General features: G+C 39.9%; 2 protein-coding genes across 5 annotated transcripts; one reads left to right on the top strand and one right to left on the bottom strand.

Moving 5' to 3' along the window:
* The first annotated feature begins 605 nt into the window (after window positions 1-605).
* On the top strand, window positions 606-7,057 carry LOC115046191 (solute carrier family 35 member E2A). Its single transcript, XM_029506400.1, has 10 exons — window positions 606-859; window positions 1,084-1,109; window positions 1,262-1,689; window positions 2,519-2,654; window positions 2,824-2,951; window positions 3,534-3,654; window positions 3,725-3,778; window positions 3,871-3,943; window positions 4,199-4,344; window positions 5,726-7,057. The coding sequence occupies exons 3-10, from the start codon at window positions 1,398-1,400 to the stop codon at window positions 5,979-5,981; spliced, it is 1,206 nt and encodes a 401-aa protein (XP_029362260.1). The 5' UTR covers window positions 606-859; window positions 1,084-1,109; window positions 1,262-1,397; the 3' UTR covers window positions 5,982-7,057.
* Window positions 7,058-7,072: 15 nt separating this feature from the next.
* On the bottom strand, window positions 7,073-18,625 carry slc25a45 (solute carrier family 25 member 45). Of its 4 annotated transcripts, XM_029506401.1 has the most exons (10): window positions 18,584-18,625; window positions 17,922-18,057; window positions 17,471-17,503; window positions 16,289-16,384; window positions 14,971-15,027; window positions 14,809-14,852; window positions 14,654-14,725; window positions 14,355-14,543; window positions 9,582-9,816; window positions 7,073-8,842 (listed from the first exon to the last, which is right to left on the bottom strand). In XM_029506401.1, exons 5-10 carry the CDS (start codon window positions 15,005-15,007, stop codon window positions 8,562-8,564), a joined length of 858 nt encoding a protein of 285 aa, XP_029362261.1. In that variant the 5' UTR covers window positions 15,008-15,027; window positions 16,289-16,384; window positions 17,471-17,503; window positions 17,922-18,057; window positions 18,584-18,625; the 3' UTR covers window positions 7,073-8,561. The 4 variants fall into 4 exon arrangements, with proteins under 4 accessions (XP_029362261.1, XP_029362265.1, XP_029362262.1 ...); XM_029506405.1 differs by lacking the exon at window positions 16,289-16,384; XM_029506402.1 differs by lacking the exon at window positions 18,584-18,625 and having other exon boundaries at window positions 17,922-18,070.
* Between the last annotated feature and the right edge of the window lie 407 nt (window positions 18,626-19,032).

Below are 19,032 nucleotides of genomic sequence, written 5' to 3'. Positions count from 1 at the left end.
CTGGAGGTCTTATGGGGGATCAGTGTATGTTAGCTCCAGTTTGTGCAGGATGGAGGGGGGTTGTGTTAATTTTTGTGACCTGATGCTGATTTTGATTGACCTCTCTGCCCCCTTCTACTCTGAGAACTATAGCCCAATTTTTTTTTTTTCCAAGAGTTTGCCCATAAAGTTGAGACTAACATTAAACAAGCTACATTCTCGACATAAAAATCTAAAGAAGATTTTAAAGACATGTCTTCAGTATAATTAAAATATACTGAAGACATTATATATTATAAAAATAGTATAATTTTTGTATTATCTCTTTTGTCCCGTGGCAGCAGGGGGAAAGAAAGAGTTCGACCGGAAATGCTGCGATTGAATCTTAAAAATAAAAGCATCTTTTTTTCTTTTTTTTTTTTAGGGCAAAATGCGTTTGGGTTACAAAATGTAAATGTTCATGTAATTACAAAACGTTCATGCAATATAAGTTGGTGGAAATGATATAAACTGAAACTCGCCGACCATCCGCTTTGCATTGAAGCTAATCTGCGAAGTGAGATTTTATTGTGAAGGTCCTCACTTGACGCCGCCGTGAGTTGCCGGTTAGCTTGACGCTGCTCAGTGATCGCTAGCAGCCACGTCTCCGGGTCAGGTGTGGAGCAGTGTGTACGCCGGCCAGGTATGTGACTGTGTGCTTTGGATGCGGTCCCATTCAACATTCCCTCACCTTGCGGCCAAGTGTTTCTTTCTTGCTGCATTCATCAGATTTCTGAGCAGAAAACGGCGTTTAGCTAAAGGTCAATGTGCTGCTTCCTTCGTTTGCGGCGCTCGTCGCAGCCTCGGTGGTCCGCTGAGTTTATTTTGTCTGCACGGAGAGGTAAGATTTTCTTCTTCTGCCTCCAGAATAGACTCAACTTTGCGTCTAATCCCGTCTAATTGGTTCTTGTGTGTCTGCTAGAAGAGGCTAGCTGCACCAAACTCACCCCCACATCTGTGTGTGTGTGTGTGTGTGTGTGTGAAGGATCGGAGTGAACAGGTCCAGAGGTTCACTTCTGTCTCACAGTTTGGCAGGTCAATCAGTGCTCTCTCTCTCTCTTTCAGGTTGTTCTCAGGAAGCATCTATACAGGTAATGCGATGAAAAGCAGGCAATATGCATCGATATGGACCAAGAGTTACATTATAGTGAATGTCATAAGAGGACATTGTGGGTTTGACCACCATGAATAAGCACACCATATTGGGAAAATTGAAAGTAAAATTTTTCACTCTCCTTTTCAGCTGTTGGTACAGGATCGGCTCTCAGAATATTACCATCAGCACACTGCACATTGGAGAGCCTGATCAAGGGCCAGACTGCTCAGAAGATGGACTAACACTCAAAAGCTTCATCATCTCCTGACCTGAGGGTCCTCAAATGGCAGGCGCGATGCCTGGGAGCAGACCGACTGCCAGGCACCCACTGTGGCGCATCCTGTCACCATTTACCACCCGGCAGGAACGGGTGGTGCTGGCCCGCAGCGAGAGCCTGCCAGGGGAGCAGGTGCTGAAGATCACAGTCACAGAGACCACAGTGATCGAGGCGGAGTCCGGGGTGTGGAACTGGCGCTCCCTGGCCTACCTCGGCCTGTGGTACTTCTTCAGCTTCTGCACCCTCTTCCTCAACAAGTACATCCTGTCACTGTTACAGGGGGAGCCCAGCATGCTGGGTAAGGAGATCGATATACATCTGCTGCTAACATTAACCAGACTGAATAAGGAGTGAAACATCTTGCTATGCACCTCTTCGGAGTCTGCTGAGTGTGCCACGCATCATGAGTTGATGTTCTGACAGGAACGACTAGCAAAGACATGAGACCCACTCAGGACAAATTGTCAAAATACAAGGAAATGTCATGTACATTACTCTGTAGAATCTGTTTCATGTTGACATTTAAGAGTTTTTCTTGTAAATTTGTGTCCATCCATCCATCTTCTACTGCTTCTCCGTTTACCGGTAGCGGGGCTGCTGGAGCCATTCCCAGCTCACTCTGGGCGAGGGCGCGGTACACCCTGGACAGGTTGCCAGTTTATCGCAGGGCCAACACACAACCACGCACACTCACACTCAGACCAACGGACAATTTAGAGTCACCACTCAAACTAAACATGCATGTCTTAACACGGTGGGAGAAAACCTGAGTACCTAGAGGAAACCCACATAGGCATGGGGACAACATGCAAACTCTGCACAGAAAGTCCCCAGGCTGGAAACAAAACTCGTGACCTTCTTATTGTGTCTGTATTCAAATGTGTCCTTGTTTACAGTGCAATTTCCTCAGTGTTGCAACAGGTTGATTCTTGTCCGTGGTAGCTGCAGATAATTGGGATAATCTAGTTTGTCTTTGTCTGTCAGTGGTAATTCAGTGATGGCAAAACATGGCAAAGAGAAAAATTAACTGCAATGCAGTTGAAGGAGCTCAAGAAATTAGTTTGACATTCATGCTGTGAAGCTTCATTTCTATAGGTCTACTTTGTCATCTCTCACATGCTCCCTAGGTGCTGTTCAGATGTTGTCCACAACAGTCATTGGCTGCCTAAAGATGTTTGTCCCCTGTTGCCTCTATCAGCACAAGTCCAGAGCCGAGTACCCCCCCAACTTTGTCATGATTATGTTATTTGTTGGGCTCATGAGGTGGGTTCCCTTTTTTTCCGAATTGCAAAATTACTTATTACATATTACAAATAATTGTTGTTAAACATTTGTCGCCTTACATATGCACGTCTAAATACCAACTACTGATGTATTCCTTGTGTTTTTTCCCTGGTGCAACCCGCATTAACACATTGACACTTTTTGTCAGGTTTACAACAGTGGTTTTGGGCTTGGTGAGCCTGAAGAATGTGGCAGTGTCGTTTGCAGAGACCGTGAAGAGCTCAGCACCCATCTTCACCGTCATCATGTCCAGGTTGATTCTTGGGGAGTATACAGGTAGATTTACATTATGTTCACCGTGGAGCTTGTGCATTTTCTGTAATAAAACATCTAAAACCAAATAACTACTTGTTTTCTATGTCACAATATGTCATACCATAAATGTGGTCAGCAGCTATCTGTTGTTGTCCTATTGAACTTCTCATTTTATCTATGTGTACTGCTTGTTGTCAGTATCAGGGAGGTGCTGAAGCCAATCTCAGCTGAGGTCTCGGGGCAGGGTAGAGTTCACACTGCTTTGCTTAGACCTTTATATGCCTTAATTCCTTTCACTAGATTGTAGGTGCAATATAAATTCATTAAACAATAGCAAAAAAAATTGAAGATGGAACCATATTACCTGTTTCATAATATGTTGTTTATTTCTCCTAATCAACTGTAGGTATCTTTGTAATGTAGAGTGCATTTATCTTAACTGATAGCATTGGCTGCCCGAATTCACTTGAATAAGTATCACTCTTAATTTTGTTAAGTGCATTGAGCTGTGTTAACATTTGTCTTTATGGAAGAATGAATGTAACTTTGTATTACTGCAGTGAGTCATTTCATTGTGCATGTTGTTTGTTTGTCGACCTGCAGGACTGTGGGTGAACCTGTCCCTGTTCCCTGTCATGGCCGGCCTGGCCCTTTGCACAGCCACAGAGATCAGCTTCAACATGCTCGGCTTCTCTGCAGCTCTGTCCACTAACATCATGGACTGGTACTGTAGCAGTCAATGCAGCCATTCCACACCTGCTTGATGCTTGATTTAACCCTTTTTCTCTGCTCAGTTTGCAGAACGTATTCTCCAAAAAATTGCTAAGTGGAGACACATACAGGTTCAGGTAAAAGACTGTGATACCTTCTATTTATAACTGTAACAGTGTGCCCCACAGCGCTATAAAAACTCATTCATTATCGAATTGACTTATTTCAGCCCCCCTGAGCTGCAGTTCTACACCAGTGCAGCAGCAGTCATCATGCTTATACCTGCCTGGGTCTTCCTTTTGGTAGGTCAACATACATTGCTACACTTAATGTTGTATTTAAATTATTGTCAGACCTAGACCAGTTTAGTTACATTCTTTTTGACTTAATTAGTTTTAAAAAGATCAGCAGTATAACTCAGACAACTTTCATCTGATTTTTACCAGCGACACATTTGTCAGTGTTATTTGCAAGCAGAGAATATGGCAGGACAAAGTTCAGGGTTGGCTCACCAGGTTTAATGGTGATAATTGGCCCATTTTGTGTCCATGGGGCAGGATATTCCAATAATTGGGAAGAGTGGACAGAGCTTCATCTTCAGTCAGGACATGATCCTGTTGCTGCTCTTCGATGGCGGCCTGTTCCACCTGCAGAGTGTCACTGCCTATGCTCTCATGGGGCGTATCTCACCAGTCACATTCAGGTAGGAAATAGCCATCAAACACATCTGCAACAGGTTGTTGGATAGATGTTACCTGTGACACACTACTTAATTGTGTCAGGCTGTTTCTGATAAAGCTGACATCGGAGGTATTTTTCCAGGACACTTCATTAAGTATACAAAGCCAAAACTAATATGGTTCTATCACCTCAAGTAAAGTTTTGGGTAAAGTATGTTAAAAAAAAAAAAAAAAAAGAAGGAAAGAAATGTTTCTCACATGGTGCCTCCAAATTTTTAGGCCATGCGGGTTTTTCTGTACACTTCCTCATATCATAAAGGGGGACGGCCCTGATTTTTCACAAGCAAGTCTGCTCTGCTGCTTTGGATATACATTTATATTAATACACTCTCAAAATGATGTGCTAGACTTTGGCATAAAGGCCAGTGACTGATTGCACCTTTCTGTTCTTGGTTAACTCTTGTGAACGCTCTCTGTGTTTTATCGGTCATTTCATGTCCAGATCGACTGATTAAATACATCACACTCATTCTGATGTAAACGTTTGGGGGGGGTTCCGTCCTCAGAGAGGGCTGGTAGAGTTGAAGCAAGAGATGCAAGGATGAATACACAGAGATGATTCAGTTTTTACAGATGAACTTCTGATGGCCATCATTACCTCCGAAGCCCACAAGGAACAAAACAAATGTCAGTGAATCTACTTGAAAATTGCCAAAGAAAAGTAGGTTTGGGTTTTGTTTTTTTTTTTTCTCTTTTTGTTTTTTTTCTAATTTTTGTCAGGTTGCTTCACTATTGTAAACGTATTTTTTATATAATAGGGAACTTGTTGTGTGAAAGTGGTTAGACTGATAAGTTTATGTGAGTGGGTGTGACCCCTAAACAATCTTTCTCTTCATACATAGTAGGGATGCACCGATGCTGATAACAGGCACTTGCACTCGCACTCATTAAATTGCCACCAATACCACAACGCCGATTTATGGCAGTGTGCGGTTTACAGCACTTGACTGCAAGGACTTTTGTTCAGCATATACCAAAGTTTTACTGAAATCTTACAATATGTGTGGCAGTACCAGGTTTATATAAACACTAATGGAGAATGTAAGTATATGACAATTTTGTTAAATTTGTGTTTGTCACAAGTTTCACTGCAATAGTCACCCACGTAAAAAAAAAAAAAATCATACCGAGGAATATTGTTCAAATAACAGACGATATCAATGGGGGAAAAAAAAGTAATAGCATAAGTGTTATCGGTGAGTGCTCAAATGCAAGTGCTGGGTGCTGGAAAAAAGTGGTATCTGTGCATCCCTAATACATTGTATGATATTCATCTCAGCCAGCGCACAAAGTGGATTTATTGTATGTCAACGCTAACACTGACAACACTTATCCCTTCCTCAGTGTCGCCAGTACAGTCAAGCATGCCCTGTCAGTGTGGCTGAGCATCATTGTGTTCAGCAACCAGATCACCATTCTCAGCGCCACTGGCACTGTGCTCGTGTTCATCGGGGTTTTCCTCTACAACAAGGCCAGACAGTTCCAAAGGAAAACCCTACAGGCCATGGCTGCTGAGCAGAACTACAAGCTCCTACTTCAGGACCAGAAATTCCAGGCTTGTCAGCCCAGTGAGGGCTGTGATGACTCACATGCTGCTTGAAATTTGGTTGCCTACCTGTGGCTGTCCAGACACAAGGCTCAATATTTGTTTCCTCTTTACTCCTCAACTGAAAAGGATAAAATCTGCTCGGAGAGGAATGTGCACAATCCAGGTAAGGAGGATTCACACACGTTTTCTTGGGTTTGTTTGTTGTCACTGTAATGTCCGCATAGCTTGAAGCAAACAGTGAGTGGTTCGGTAACAGCCAGTATCTATCTGGCCAAGCCATTAAGTGTCCTGTGGAACGGTGCTCCCTCTCTAACAACCTTAATCTCACCTTATCACATTACCCTGTCCGTACTCTTTGGTTTTGTCGAATATTGCTCAGTTAAAGGGGGGAAGCTCAGGGTGTCCTTCAGCTTTTTGAAGGAAATTACTTCAGTAAGTTTTTTTTTTTTTTTTTTTTGGTTTGTTTGTTTTACATGTTCATTCCAGAGTGTGCTGGTTTATGTCACATTTGTGGTAGAGCAGCAGCTGCTGAATGTTACTGTGAATATTGGTAGACCATTATAAGATTTTAAATTGTGAAAGAATGACTAAAAATGGACCATACAATGTAAACAGTTCTCTCGAATACATCTGATATCAAGATGTGAATAGGGCACATGTGAATAGGGTACAAGTGCCTAAGATGTCATGCTGTTTGGAGGCTTTTCCAGCCAAAGCTTTGACTGCCAGTTTGGCACTTATGAGCAATGTGTGGAACGTTTGAAAGCCACTTAATGCATTCTACGAATGCTCATAGCTATCACAAACTGTTGACGCGTATGTAGAAATCTATGTACTTGTAATTCCATTTTTTGCTCTTTGTAACCATCCTGCTGCATGCTGGGATAGCAGCCCTGGGAAATGATTAGGAAAAGGGACTCAGTGAACAGATGCATGAACATGCTGTTTAGAACACAGTTATAAACATTAGTTGTGTTCTGTTTTTGCAGCTTGGCTCATTGGCTTTGGCCATTTATGTTGAGACAGCCAGACAATCAGACCCCATGTTATTAAATTAGGGTGAAGGTGGATCAAAAAAAAAAGGTGATCCAGGAATTTTTAACAAAAAAAAAAAAAAACAAAAACCACTTAACACCTTTTCAGTTAAATTTGTTGTACTGTAATAAATAAATCTGTTTACATTTGCTTCCTGTGCGAAGAGAGAATCTTAGCAACATTAATAAAGTGACGAATAATGTTTGTTCAGGATACAGTTAGGAAAACAGTTAACAGCCCTCTCAAGTTCTACTGGCAAAATTTCATGTAAAACACGCAGGCTATCTTTTAGCTGCTTTAAAATGACAAGTAATGCTCAGCTGTTGTTCATTAATACATTTTAGATTACAACAACAACAACTAATTCAAGTTAACTTTCACAAAGGGCTGCCAGTGCTTACGTTTCTGACTTCCGTTTTCATAGTGAAGGCTACACTTATACTGAAGATGTTTTTCTTTTATGAAAACCAGGTAAAACCACAATTTAATCATCATTCAATCATTAATTATCATAATTTAACCAAAATTTTTTGGGCTTTTTTGCAATCTTCCATATTCAGTCTTTGAATTGCTGCTTTGAGTATCACTAAAGGTTCAAAAGTGGAAAGTGTTGAGATAGGACAGTGTAATTATATACTGTCTTTGGGAATGTTCAAATCCAATGTAAAAATATTCAGTCATGTTAAGATGTTAAAGACTGCAGAAAATAAAAGCGTTTTCTTTTGAGCACATTGTGAAAATGTTTTTTCAGTATCCGAATGAACCAGTTATTAATGTCCTACGACTAACTGAACTACACATTTTTGTTGGGTATAAAGGTTTATCAGTCCATCACAGGGCCAGCACACCTACGGACTATGTAGAGTCACCAGTTAACCCAAACATGATGTCTTTGGACGGTGGGAAGACACCCACACAGGCACAGGGAGAACATGTGAACTCCACACAGAAAGGCCCCAGGCCGGGAACCAAACCCAAGACTTTCTTATTGTGGGGCAACACAATGCCACCTGTTTCTAATTTTGGCAGGAGGCGTGTAGTGTTCACTGGGTTTATCTTGAAATGGTGAGAAACAGAAACTTCCATAGGGCTAAAAAGAAGGTGGTAAATGAAACTATGTCCTTTTTATATTGTAGCTACTTTAACTCAAAGTGTCTGTACTGGACTACTTTCAGTCTCATCACATGCCCTTCGTTGTCCTTTCTTTATATGCAGCCTGTTGGACCATTTATCAATAATGCAGTTAACTGCAATCTTTGTATAGTTTATTTATAAGGAAATTTAGTGGTTTCTATCAAACACACAGGAATATAACACTTTGGAATAAAAAAATACAGTGGCTTTCTTACATGCATCACTTACTCCACTGCCAAGTAAAATGAATTTGGATTTACTTCCAATAAAATGAACTATGTAAGCCTGATGTCATCCTTCAAAGCTCAACAAAGAATTTGTTTTCCTTAGACAGTTCATGTTTGACCTATCTAAATTTAAAGAGCTCAAAAACGGTATTGTATGAGTTATAATGTTAGAAAACTGAGACAATTTCAACTGATAACCAACCTTTAAATCTGCCATTCACTGTAAGGAATGAGGTCATCTTACCGGTGGACAGAAAATCTTCATCAGACTCTCATAGCTAAGGAAGGTTACGGCATTGACGGGGAAGGCCCTCAGGCTGTTCAGTAAAAGCCCTTTGAAAAAGACCCTCAACCCTTCCTCTCTCACGCTCACTCTCACGCAGTGGAGGACCCCGGTGTATTCCCTGCCGCCGGCTCCTGACATCTGAAGCCGCGCTTTCACCACATCCATTGGCGTGGCAAATGCCCAGGTCACCACGCCCGCAATACCACCTGCCATCAATATAGCAAATGTACCTGGTGACAGAGACGGTAAATGCAAATCTTTAGTCAAATCAAATGTATGGCACCAAGTCATTAAGGGTTTCTTCAAGGTACTTTCATATAGAGCAGGTCAACACCAAACGCTTTACAGTGTTATTTAAAGCAGTGCTTCTCAAACTTCACATCAGGTACCACCTCAGAAAAGAACACTAAAATACAGTAGTGTGGTAGGTCTAAGTATTCATCAGAAACAACGCAGAGATTTTATTCCTAAGAAGTACTGTATATGTAATATTGTCAGCCCCTGTAACATTTTACACAGTTTGAACAGTAATATAGTATATACATATATAAATAAATAAACAAACTACAAAGGAGAACAGCTACTTTTTTTCAAGTCTTAGTTTGTATTGCCTTTCATTTTCTTGCCATCAGTTGATGATATATTTTCGTCCATTCTCATATTTTTGAGAGTATTTGATTTAAATGTACTTTATTTTATTTACATTTAGTGCAGTGATTCTTTTGTGTGCCAATAGAGGGAGCGTGCGTACCACCACTCTTTGAGAAGCACTGATTTAAACCATCTCTTAGTATCTGCAGTAATCTTACCAAAAAAAAAAAAAAAAAAACGGAAGGGATCAGTTGTAGTGTAGATAGTGACAGTAAAAATAACAATAACTAATTGTAATTGTAAATCACTGAGTGTCTGTGTATTGCCTGTGGGTTCCTAACTCGGCACGGTGGAAGAGTTATACGCTTTTTGACTGACCTGATTGTGTGCCACTCTCTGTCAGAGCTTTTCGAGTGACCTCATATGGCAAAAAGTAGAGTCCATAGCAGGGAACATCTCTGAGAGCGAGGGCCAGCCCTCCTCTGTACAGACCCCTCAGTCCTTCCCCCTTCAGGATAAGGGAGAGACAGTGGACTGGTCCACGGTATCGGTCGGCGGTTGTTTGACCCTGCAGACGCACCTTCACCAGGTCAATAGGCGCTAAAACAAAAACCTGAAAGCACATCATGTAAAAGGTTCAGTTCATCCGAAATGTTTTGCTCCATGATGATTTTCTGATCAGGTTTTGAAAAGTTTTATGATGCCAAGCTTTTAAACTCACATCACTAAACGGATATGGTACGGATATGAGCAACAAGTTATGTTTGTGTATAGCTAATTTGGCTGTTTCGTAGATTTCACCATGACTGCTGTAAATACTCATCACTACTTTTTTTTAATCCATATTAAATAAAACTCCATTGTTTATATATTTGTGGTCTGTTTTTAAGTCAAGTGAATTTTCATTTGTATTGTGCACAAGTTATCCACAGCCACTTTCCAAATGGCGCTGGTCTTCAACAGCCCTTCTGTCATACCCGTGTGCTTCCCCGACAGATTAGGTGAAAGCTCGGGTGGCAGATACTCTTTTATGATAACACCACTCAAAAAAAAAAAAAAAAAAACACAGCAAAATAACAACAGTTGCATATAGTCCTAAGCCTTTGAATAATGATGAAATAATGTTTCTAATTTGGATTTCTATCATTTCTGTAATAGTAGTTTCACCTAGGTCCATGGTTGATTGCAGCCCACTTCCATCCCCTGACAGAGATAAAAATGTGAAATAGAACAGTAGTATTAGTAGAAAAATAGTAGAATAGTATTAAAAATTGCAGAAGCACAACATCAATTACAGGTTACTAACAGCATTTTCAAGCAAGCTAGCTCGTCAGGGACCAAATTGGTGTCCAACATCTTGCCCAGGGTTAGATCAGGTTATTCGTTTATGCCTTTAAAGCATAACCAGACTCAGAATGGGTTGAGACAGAGAAGCATAAAGATGTGCTCCTTCAGTAGGAAAGAAAAAGAATTAAAAATACTGAAAGATGAACCAATATATTGTTTTGGACAAATACAGAATGATGCCATGTTGGAAAAGCAAGTGTTGTGATGACAGCAAACCATATAAATAAAGCACACAATCTCTAATGATGGTGGAGCGGCCGCCATCATTAAATCAAGAAATAAGGCAGGACGGCGGTGTAACACTGAATACAACCCAAACATGAAGGGATTTTTAATTTAGATAAATATATCAACTTCAGTCAACGCATACACACCGCAGTTGACGGAAGCTGCAGTACACCTTGGTTAATATTTTCAGCAAGTGTCCCAGCAAAACTCCTGGTTCATATTTGATGGCTCAGACTGCTGTTTGTGGTTACTAATGTTATCTGTAACAGTCTTGTATCAACTGCTTCATGTCTATAGTCAACCAATATCAAGCACACCTGAATCATCAACTCACTGTCCATGTTGTAAATAAATCTAATTGATTGATTGACAAAGTTGATTCCTTATCACGCTGGTGAGCCGCTGACCTTCGCTCCAGCACCATTCAAGTTTGACCCCAATAAATTGGTCAACAACGTGGAAGTGTGTGCACACTGTTAACCCAAAAGTTACGTTAATACCACTTTTAAAAATGAGTTTTATTGCATTACTTAAACAGTATGAGCATGTGAAGAGAGTTTGAGATGCTCATTGAGTGCACTTATTTTTTAACAAACTTAAACTATCAAGTATTACCTCAGGCCACAGTGCTGCCCGTTTGTGATTGGCCCAAAGCTCAAAACAAGTCTGCACTTGTCCAAACTGCCACTTTCAAATTTTCTGAACAATTTAAGGTCTTTGCACTCTGCATGCTCCTCTGACAACACGAGTTCTGCCTGCTTTCTTCAGCAGCAGCAGTTTGAACAGAACATTTGCCTGTTTCCTGAATGAGGTGAGTATTCTACGCTCAAAATTAGAAACTGAAACTTTCTAGTTCGAATTGTTTACTGTACATTTCAATGTGTGTAAATTTGAGGTTGACTGAGGTAAATTTTGAACATTGGACATTTGCAGCATTGTATTTTTAGAGTAGTTCTCTCTCCTTGTGTGTTTATACAGTAAATTCTTTTGAAAAAATGCCCACTTTTAAGCCTCATTTGCCCTAATATTTTTGTTTAAAGCAATATTAAAATGCCTTGGAAATGCAAGTACTGCCCTGCCATCTGTGAGAAGAGGGCACAGGTTTTTTAAAGCATGGGACTTATGCCATGACCTTGCTTGCATCAGGGATGTATGTGTACATTCAGGTCTCTCAATGCACTCCATAGCCATTTATCCTGTTTTCACCCCAGAACTGTGGATCAGTCACAAACTGTTGTTCCTCAAATTAAGTTTCGCTGTTTGTCATGCAAAATTTTTCAACCCTGCACTGAAACTGACTACTTTGTCCATCTGCGGAGTACTCACTAGTACAAAGTAAATCACAAAGTTGATTGTCCTTATAAAGACTGTAATTTTCAGAGCAGTGTATACTCCACTTTCAATGCACACAAAAGTAAAACACATAGAGAGCTAATTCCAAGTCTGAAATAATTGTCAGTATAACCAATGATGCTTGTGATGAAGCAGCCCGTGAAAGTCAAGGTGAGCTAGAGCAACTGGCATCCTCGGACCACTAAAAATCTCAAAACAAACTGCGTGCTTCACCCCAGTCAACAGCACTGCTGAAGAGTAATTAACCCTTTAACCCTTTCTCTATCTTTACCATTCACATATCAAATTGTCCAATACACCACCTACTGTCACAACATGGGACCTACACTACAACATTTGAACACACAAAATGCTTCTAACAGTTTGTTTATACAACATTATCTCGAATAAAACCACTGTGAATTCTAAAAATAATAACGTTTGTGAAAGCCATACAGCTGAATGTAGACAACTTGCTGTTAACCTGTATATTCCCTTTTTGTCTTTTCTCTCACTGTAGGCTCTTAATGAGGGAGACTCGCTGGACACTGCCCTGGGAATCCTTTGCTATGAGAACACCAGCACTGCCACAACTAAACCCCACAAGAGTGGGGATCATCTTAGAGGGCAGCGTTGTAATGGAAACACTCACCAACCTACCTCAAGCAATGTGCTTCTTGTTTGGCTTAACACATGCACTGCACCTGCAGTACCCAGAGAGCCTGAAAAACACTTTTACCTTCGTTCAGCAGGTAATGCTCAGTTTGGGTCGAGGTGAGCGCTGAAATGGCACAATTCTTCATGTTCGTGTCTAGATTGTTGTCCAAATACATTGCACTCACTAGAGCATTTTCTTATCCCACTGAATTCATATTTTTAATAAACCTAGGATTTCATGTGTATTTAACTTAAAATATTAAGTTTTGACTACACTACTTTAAAGTAGTCTCCACAATTCTTTTCCATTGTTGATTACTTAAAACCATTTAAGTTTATATAACTTAAAAAGGTTAAGTTATGACTATTGCAAACTTAAGTTGACTATACTTGAACAAATACATTTTCTCTGCTGTCAATTACTTAAACCGTTTAAGGCAATCACTTGATGAAAACTGTTTCAGTACATTTAATTTATCTGGGTTTACAGTTTATGCATGTCTATGGATTTCAAAAGTCAAATACTACGATGGTGTGTTGTAAACGCTTCCTTCTACTTTAACATTAAGTTAAAAAATCCACTTAGATTTTCACTTAACAAGAAAATGAAAACTACTGTTAGAATCCCAAAGTTTCAGCTTTATTCATTGCAGTAACATCACGTGCAATTCGACTGCCAATTTTTTTTATACATATTTCAAATATTGGTTGGTGTATTTATTTATATATTCGTTCTGTCAATTTAAAATTTCTACCCTATATACTTTATTCTTGTTTTTCTCTCTTCTTATGAATGAGTAAATGAACTTCATTGTCATTATACCAACATTACAACGCAATTTTGTGCTGCTTCTTTCTCAATAAAATAAATATAATTGAATATAAAAAGGAGATAAAACGGAAAATAAAAATTCCAAATAGATAGTTTGGTCAAGGACTATACACAAAAAAAAATAAACTGAATTACATTAACATATAAGAATTTTAAGAAATTGTAAGAATTCATGACGACGTTTGAGAATGGAAAAAGAAGAGGCATTTGAGGAGATAGCATGTTGTAAAGTAGATGCAAAGATATAGAGTGACAGTGCTAGTGTTCATTATTTGGAAGTTTGGGAGGAGTATATGTGTCTGTCTGTCTCTTATGTCTGATGCTGCTCTAGGATTTAAAATGCAACACTTCCCCCCTGAAGGACTAATAAAGAATTATTATCTTATGTTGTCAAGCATGAGGTTTATTCTCCACTGGAACATAATAATTGTTAAACTTTATTTGCTTGATTGCAATTAATTTGCGCTACTTCTCTCTCTCCTGTACTGGCCTAGACATTCATTCTCCAGGTTGTTGTGGATACTGCCTACTCCAGAGATACAGGACAACACAACTTTACACCATTAATCACATTTTTCCACACTGTCTAATTTTTCAGTGGTGCCTTACAACTGTGCCTTGCTATTTGAAACTAGAAGGACTTTTCACACCCTGAAAGTGGTCAGTTTCATAGCACTTGCACTCTATCGTTGCTTGTAGATCTTGAGCTATGTGCCTTCAGGTGAAAGCAGCCAGTGACGGTCAGCTGTTCTTACCTGCATGAGACCCGAAAAGCAGCCAGCAGAGAAGATCTGTGCAGCAGAGGCTGGTTTGCCTTGACTGCGGTTACTGCGCTGAGACTGAGTGAGGTAGTCTAAGGCATTACTGTAAGAGCCAAAGACAATGGAGTTGAGGATGCCAGTGGTCAGCACTGGAAATGCCATGCCTTTGAAAAATCCATGGAGCTGATACAATAAAAAAAACAAACAAACACGGATAAGGATGCATCTTTCTGCCATGTGGAGGACGGGGATATTTCTACAGTAAAACCTGGTGAAGCAGACATTACACCTACCCCTTCACGTGCGTACGTGCTGGTGACGCAGTGAAGTATGCCTTTATACACAGACTGGGCCTGCAGGCGCACCTAAAAATATTGAAACTAGAGGCGTCAGATAAAGCTGGTCGGATGTCTTCAGCCATGTTTATGGATCCAGTGATTCATGTTACCTTCACGGTGTCTAAGGGATGTCCTACTGCCAGTCCCACTGCACCTACAATACAATAACATGCAAGGAAATGTTTTTTTCTGCACATGTAGAACTTAACTAAAAGTATACATGATGTATTATTGCTTTTTTTCTGAAATATATATATATGTTTTGCTCTTACCTGAAATGCTGCCAGCTATGAATTCCAAAAAAGGCATGACTTGCACAATTTCACAACCTGCACAAAAAAGTTACATATCATAAAGATAAAACCTGAAGCGGACCCTTTATAGCTGATGCACAGCAAAGCTGCTATTGGCCTGGATGACTAACACATGACTGTTAGATATGCGTAAGGTATATGTTTACATCAAAGTCCAAGGTGATGGCCAAATCTTGCAAGCACTCATTTTCTATTCTGAGCACAACTCTCCTGCAGCGATTTTCACATTCTGTGCCTTTTAATTTTCTGAACATTTTCCAAAAAGCTTCCTTTCACTTTATTTTGCATCATGAACAATGGCTTAAATCACTGTCATCAACAGTCCTGTATAAAGTACCAGTAGAGCCAGGAAATGTACAGTTATCTTACTGGAAAATGACTCAAGTAAAAGTTAGAACACTACTTGAATGACAATCTTGGTAGAGCTTCCGCCATAAAACCCCAGGCTACCATTTGTTTTGGGCTGGTGCCTTTAGGACTGGCAGTTAATTTCTAACCTCTTAAAGACTTTTTAAGGACCTTGTCAAAATATTTTCAGACCTCATGGCCACTTCAGGCTGTAATCAGCAACACGGCTTAAATTTACTGAACAGTCTGTGATTAAATCCAAAGAATTCCATAGTTCAACCAACAACAGAACTCAGATAAACTGGGAAGGAACAAATCTCGAAAAAGAATAAATGGCAGTAGCTCAGTGGGTTGGGACGGGAGGGCTGCCGGTTCATATCCCAGCCCAGACTGAGTAAAAAGTGTGATGTGTGTGGACTGGTTGATGGAGAGGTGTCAGTCCGCCTCCAGGGCACTGGGGGCCTCATGGATGCATGTATAGTCCTGTTTGATCTCAAGCAGAACCTCACAAAGTGGCATTCCTCTGTGAGTCAGCCTGTTGGGCAGCAGCAGCAGGAGGAGGAGGTACATCACCTGATCTCCCTCCTCACATAAACTTAACCTTTCTGCTGCTCACAGTGAAGGTACAACAAATAAAGTAGGCTGTCGGTGTTTTTGGAAGAATCCAGGACTTTGAGAGTAAGTTGGACATAAAGTGAATAACAAGTAACATGCACATCCGCCAGACCACCCCGATTTCCTTCATGTATTTATTTATTTATTTATTTATTTATTTTAATAGTATGGATACTTCAAAAACTGCTGTAAACGCGGTGTTTTTCACTGCACCCATGGCGTTCTGTGATTAAAACGGTTCCATACATTATATTAACATACATGTTGTCTTAATCGTATTGTGTCATGCAATAAAGCTTTTTTGCTGGTTTACCTTTGTCTTAAAGTCATCTCATCGTTTCGAAGGCCCTGCAGTCCTGCTCTGTGGAAACCTCTCCTTCCGCTCCCTCAGCTCTCTGCTTACGGCGAGCTGCAAAACCGCTCAAGTTAATGGGCCACCAAAAGGCAACGCTTCGTGTTTGAAGGGCTGTCTTTTCAGATTAAAAGCCACCATGAACGTACTTTTTATGTAAAACGACAAAACGCGAATTTATTACGACAGATTGAAAGTAATTTGTAATACGTATGTAATTTCTGCACTTCACCACTAGAAAACATGTGCAATGTATATACACACACACATACATTATATTACACACTATAGGCGCAATATTCAGTGACTTATTTCAGGTTAGGTTATGTGACATGGCATCATTAGTGCGTTAGATTTTTTATTCCAACAGACCTTGAAGTTTGATTTTATTGTGAAAGGAAAAAGGATGATTTCCGCTATTTTTGCTCCGTACTTATTGTCTTTCGATGAAAGAGTCAAAAGTAGCAAAATAAACGCGGTCGCCTAAATCTCCGACCGATTTTCTAATCGCAAGTAAGCTGCACACCAAACATTGCATTTTGCACAACATGTCTTAAGTGAACAGCCTCAACGTGTAAGCAAAGGGTTTGTGTTGACGTCCTGTCCTCTGCTCCAGGGAACACGTGTGGAACATTTTGTGTATTTACGTTGTGGGACTGTTCAGTGACTCGTCACGTTTTATTTTTGGCTTGTTTCGAGGACGGGATTCTCATTTCAGAATGGATATTTCAAAATATTTTTTTTAATAGGATGACATTACTCCTCGTTCTTTAGGAACTGTCGGTCCCTTTAAAGTCGCGTGAGAGGTAGAAAATAGGTGTCGTGTATTTATGTGACACGCTGCTGCTGATTCAGGATTCATACTGAGTCCAGTTAAGTATTTCATAAAACGAACAATAACAGCTACTGCAGGCGGCTTTCCGATTAAACGAAGCACATACGAAGGAAAAGTGTACCGCGTGTTGTGTGTGTGTTGTACATAGCCTATGTATTGTGTGTGAAAATTTGTTAACTGAAAAGTGGCTAAAATAAACATGTAATTTTGTTACCTGAAAAATTGTAACATTTTGTAATTTGTTGTCTCAAAAATTAGCAAAAATATGTTCTTTTGCCTGGAAAAATGACTGAAATGTGTTTTCTTACCTGAAAAATGGCGGAAAGGTGTTATCCTGTTGCCTGAAAAATAGACAAAGAATAAATAAAGAAAAGTGAGAAGGTGTGTTTCTTTATTTTTAAGCCACGCTCGGTTTCTATTCCAATATATAGCCTATATATGTGTGTGTGTGATCAATAAAGTTCTTCTTTTAGTCATCTGAGAACATTTAATACGTTGTTTTCTGTCCCGAACAAGTAAAGTAGAGCATGTGTGAATGAATAAATGAGAAGAATTAACGTAAATTAAGTCCATTTGCTTGTACAGCGCAGCCTTGCCTCATCCAATATGGCGGCTACGTTTTTACGTCTATGCCCTATACAGCCTATGGCTGTCATCCCCGGTGTCCACGTGACCCAAACACTTCACATCACCATGGCAATCAGACCAAACAAATCCAAAGACAAATAATCCACCAGTGGAACAGCATGGCTCCCTCACCTGCGGTTCCCTGTCGACGTTGGTACTTTCTTTATGTTTGGGCTGACTTCTGGTGAAAAGGCTGGATAAAGTGGAGAAGTTTACGTTGAATAAATGTTACATCTCTTTGAGGAGCGCAACACGCCATCTAGCAGCTCTGTGAAATGAAAACAAATAAGAGGAAATGCAAATCTTTTTGTATAGGTACCCGAGTGAAGTCGTTGATTGCATTGCATAAAGAAAACTGTGAATCCTGTATTATAAATTAAATACAATTAATGTAAATATAATTCACCTGCCGGAAGGTGTAGAAGTACAATTAAATAGCTAGAAAAGATCAGCAAGATTCCGTAAATCATTCTCGCTATATCAAAGATACAAAAAATAAAAAAATCTAACAATGTACAATACCACCTTTCCATAAAAGTCTGTCAACTGATTTAATTTAGCCAGCATTCAATCATTCCCTTTAAGCAATGGTGAATAAATAGTAGAAGTTGACAGTACAATTATTGCCCTTTTATTGTGGTCTAAAGACGCGATGTATTTTATGTAACTTTACTGAATCTCAAGGTGGCAACGCGATCGTAAAATAAATGTATTCAAAGTTCTCCTTCTTACTCGCCAAAATGTTTATATTATTATTATTATTATTATACGGGACATAGATTTCCATACAATACCATACAGTCTTGTGCGGCACACAAAAATCATGGCATATGGACGTCATCACTAGTGGACACTGACTCGTTTGTAAACAGCTGGTGACGTCTATGTGGTGCGCGAAGAAGCTCGGGTTTAGTTTAGCTAACGGCAGAAAACGCGCCTTTCGGATTGCGAGACTTTCTAAATTAAACCCTTTGTTTTCAAAATTGTATTATTATACGGGACATAGATTTCCATACAATACCATACAGTCTTGTGCGGCACACAAAAATCATGGCATATGGACGTCATCACTAGTGGACACTGACTCGTTTGTAAACAGCTGGTGACGTCTATGTGGTGCGCGAAGAAGCTCGGGTTTAGTTTAGCTAACGGCAGAAAACGCGCCTTTCGGATTGCGAGACTTTCTAAATTAAACCCTTTGTTTTCAAAATTGTATTATTATACGGGACATAGATTTCCATAC

Source organism: Echeneis naucrates, chromosome 7 (genome assembly GCF_900963305.1).
Source record: "Echeneis naucrates chromosome 7, fEcheNa1.1, whole genome shotgun sequence".
Lineage (NCBI taxonomy): Eukaryota > Metazoa > Chordata > Actinopteri > Carangiformes > Echeneidae > Echeneis > Echeneis naucrates.
Note: the sequence above shows the minus strand (reverse complement) of the source record. Positions and strands in the feature narration are given on the sequence as shown.